This window comes from Micropterus dolomieu, linkage group LG23, assembly GCF_021292245.1.
Source record: "Micropterus dolomieu isolate WLL.071019.BEF.003 ecotype Adirondacks linkage group LG23, ASM2129224v1, whole genome shotgun sequence".
Lineage (NCBI taxonomy): Eukaryota > Metazoa > Chordata > Actinopteri > Centrarchiformes > Centrarchidae > Micropterus > Micropterus dolomieu.
The window spans coordinates 3,842,788-3,846,674 of record NC_060172.1 but is presented as its reverse complement, the minus strand read 5'-3'; the positions used below and the strand labels follow the sequence as shown (position 1 = coordinate 3,846,674).

General features: G+C 42.3%; 1 protein-coding gene across 1 annotated transcript in view; it reads left to right on the top strand.

Moving 5' to 3' along the window:
- Positions 1 to 921: 921 nt before the first annotated feature.
- The window catches only part of oatx (organic anion transporter X), an 11,404-nt gene continuing 8,438 nt past the window's right edge, over positions 922 to 3,887 (top strand). Inside the window, exons 1-6 of the mRNA XM_046040372.1 lie at positions 922 to 982; positions 1,556 to 1,624; positions 2,092 to 2,298; positions 2,411 to 2,575; positions 2,672 to 2,745; positions 2,835 to 2,964. Coding sequence (XP_045896328.1) covers positions 2,272 to 2,298; positions 2,411 to 2,575; positions 2,672 to 2,745; positions 2,835 to 2,964 — 396 coding nt within the window. The 5' untranslated portion in view covers positions 922 to 982; positions 1,556 to 1,624; positions 2,092 to 2,271. The remainder of the gene's footprint in view (positions 983 to 1,555; positions 1,625 to 2,091; positions 2,299 to 2,410; positions 2,576 to 2,671; positions 2,746 to 2,834; positions 2,965 to 3,887) is intronic.

Sequence of the window (3,887 nt, the reverse complement as noted above, 5' to 3'; positions counted from 1 at the left end):
CCACCAGAGCACTGCGCTCCCAGAATGCAGGGTTACTTGTGGTTCCTAGAGTCTCCAAAAGTAGACTAGGAGCCAGAGCGTTCAGCTATCAAGCTCCTCTCCTGTGGAACCAGGTTCCAGTTTGGGTTCAGGAGGCAGACACCATCTCCACATTTAAGAGTAGGCTTAAGACTTTCCTCTTTGATAAAGCTTATAGTTAGGCCTGGCTCAGGTGAGTCCTGAACCATCCCTTAGTTATGCTGCTATAGGCCTAGACTGCCGGGGGATTTCCCATGATGCACTGAGCTCCTCTCTCCTCTACTTTCTCTCCCTCTGTATGCAACCTCATCCCATTATTGCATGTTACTAACACAACTTCTCCCCTTTCTGGTAGTCTTGTGCTTTCTCGTCTCTCTCCTCTCTCCTTTGATCAGCTGATGAACAGCCTGTTTGAGTTTAAATGCAGTTTTCAATAAATTGCCCACTCTCTATTTTTTGTCTCTTGCTCCTGTTTCTTCTTTTGGCATTTTGAAGCAGTACTTACAACCTGGTTATGATCCACCAGTGCGAAATGCGAGTACTTGCAATGTTTCCCCCGGTCTTAAGATTTTGTTCAAGAGTGTATAAATAACCCTAACCCCAGTGTGTGTGTGTATATATATATATTTATATATATATGTAACCCTAACCCCAGTACATGTGTATATATTTACACACACTGCATGTGTGTTTTCTGTACATTTTAGAGTGTTTTCTACAGTTAAATTTGTTTTTATATGCATGGATGTGTTTGGTAGTTGATTTATTGATTTCACTAAATTGATTAACTGAATGTTTCATGTGTCGCATGTGTTGAGTTTGTTCATCCTTGTCGTGTCATCTGCATCTGAAACCAGCTGAGACGTTTGTTGACTGAAACTCAGTCGGATGAATTCCACGAGAGAAAAACTCAGCGAGACGCGAGGACATGAAAACAAACTGAGAGGAGAGTTTTCTAGTGACAGTAAGTCCAACGTGAGACGAGGTCCAACAAGCATTTAAACATGTTCAAACTTTACCGACTGGAGTTTTATTTTCTCTGATCACAACCAGCCGATTAAGACTTGGTTCATCTGCCAGTTATTGTCTCGATTAAGAAACATCTCAAACGTTGAACATGTTCATAATAACGTCTGGACTTAATAAAAGGATCTGAAATATTTTCTTTACTATGGTTCACATTTGAGAAGCTGAAACTAGAAAGATTTGAGATGTTTTACTTTGAAAAAGATTTTGATTTTGATTTTTGACTTTAAAATCAGACTGAAGCCTGAAGAGAGAGAGAGAGAGATAATACTCTCAGCCATTAACTGAAAAACAAACAATTGTTAAACCAACAAAAACACAGTGAGAGGTTAGTTATGTTATAGTGTCTCTCAACCAATGAACAGACAAGAAGACGAGGGAGGGGGGGGGGGGGGGGGAGTTGGTGCTGACTTTTGTTCTTTAAGTTACTTAAGGTTCAGTCATGTAGTTTCTGCTACTCTCTCTCCCCTCTCTCTCTCACCCGTCTCTCTCTCTCCCCTCTCTCTCTCAGCACCCCCCCTCTCTCCCCCACCTCTCCACCCGTCTCTCAGCCCTCCAGTCGTCCGTCAGCCTGCAGACTGTAAGTATGTTTTTCACTGATTTACAGAGAAAATCCTCTTTTCGTACTGTTTCCATTCAGATGCAGCTACAGTAATCCTTTAAGAACTCTCACCAGACTCCATACAAATATTTCACCTTTTTAGAGTACGCTGTAAAAACACCGCTGCCTCTCTTCTACTGAGTTGTGACGCGTTATCATCAGGACACTGTTCATATTATGAAGAGTACGGTTTGGACCTGCTCTATGAAAAGTGCCCTGAGTTAACTTCTGTTAGAATTTACACAATAAAAATTCCAAATATACTACTGTATGATGTTCTATGGAAGACCGACACACGTGCAGTGAAATGCAGAAAAGGTTGCGACAGCTTGGTAGAGTTTTAGTTTTTAACAGTTTGACCTTTGACATGAACATTCAAACACATTCCTGGAGTTTAAAAGTTCACATTTAAAACAGAAACTGTCTGTGTATTTTTTTGTTCTCAGGTTCCTGGACACACAAGATATCTCTTATTATTATTGTTGTTGTTATTGATAAGTGAGGCCCGTGTTGGAACCTGGAGAGCAGCTAAAAACATGAACAATCAATCTTAGAAAATATTTTAAAAGTTTACATTTGGAACCAAAAACACTGAAACGACCTGAAACTCAATCAGACTCGAAGAGATGGGATTCGGTGAGCTGCTGGAGGAGGTGAGTCACTGTTTACTGAACTACTACTGTAATCTGATTACTGTGAGGATGAACACACCTGTGCAGGTAGACCAGGTGTGATGCAGGTGTGTAACATGTGTTTCCTGGTGAGGTGGGCGGGTTCGGCAGGTACCAGTGGATCCACGTGACTCTGATCAGTTTACCTGGTTTGATGATGGCGAGTCAGAACCTGATGAACAACTTCGTCTCAGGAATCCCCGCCCACCACTGCAGTCTGCCAATCAATTACAGCCTCCACAACCTGTCTCACTACCAGGTAACCCGTCTGTCTGTCAGGTTTACTGAGCACACTGCTCTGACGGGTGGATGTGATTGGTTGGGTTGGTTGGATGAACATGATTGGTTGTTTCAGGTGGATGAGAAGCAGCTGCTGAAAGCGTTCATCCCTCCGGACTCTTCAGGAAATAGACTGGACCGCTGCCGGAGGTAAAAGTGGTTCCTTTTAAACATGGTCTCCGTGTTGCTTTGCACTGATGACGACATCCCCTCTGACATCACTTCCTGTTCCACTTCAGGTATGTGGAGCCTCAGTGGCAGCTCTTAGCTGCTAACAGCTCAGCTAACATTAGCCAGTTACAGACGGAAGGATGTTTGGACGGATGGACATTCGACCGCTCCGAGTTCCTCGCCACCACTGTCTCCGAGGTAACGAGGCAGACAAGACGCAGTAGTGACCCTTTGGGAGGAAGTAGTAATCCTTTAGGAGGCAGAAGGGATCCTTTAGAAAATTGTAGTGATCCTTTAGAAGGCAATAGTGATCCTTCAGTATGTAGTAGTGGTCCTTTAGAAGGCAGTCGTGATCCTTTAGTATGTTGCAATGATCCTTTAAGAGGCAGTAGTGATCCTTTAGTATGTTGTAATGATCCTTTAAGAGGCAGTAGTGATCCTTTAGGATGTTGTAATGATCCTTTAAGAGGCAGAAGGGATCCTTTAGAAAATTGTAGGGATCCTTTAGAAGGCAGTAGTGATCCTTTAGTATGTTGCAATGATCCTTTAAGAGGCAGTAGTGATCCTTTATGAGGCAGAAGGGATCCTTTTGAAGGCAGTAGTGATCCTTTAGAAAATTGTAGGGATCCTTTAGAAGGCAGTAGTGATCCTTTAGTATGTTGTAATGATCCTTTAAGAGGCAGTAGTGATCCTTTATGAGGCAGAAGGGATCCTTTAGAAGGCAGTAGTGATCCTTTAGAAAATTGTAGTGATCTTTTATGAGGCAGAAGGGATCCTTTAGAAAATTGTAGTGATCTTTTAGACGGCAGTAGTGATCCTTTAGAAAATTGTAGGGATCCTTAATGAGGCAGTAGTGATCCTTTAGAAAATTGTAGTGATCCTTTAGAAGGCAGTAGTGATCCTTTAGAAAATTGTAGGGATCCTTTAAGAGGCAGTAGTGATCCTTTATGAGGCAGAAGGGATCCTTTAGAAAATTGTAGGGATCCTTTTGAAGGCAGTAGTGATCCTTTAGAAAATTGTAGGGATCCTTTAGAAGGCAGTAGTGATCCTTTAGTATGTTGTAATGATCCTTTAAGAGGCAGTAGTGATCCTTTATGAGGCAGAAGGGATCCTTTAGAAGG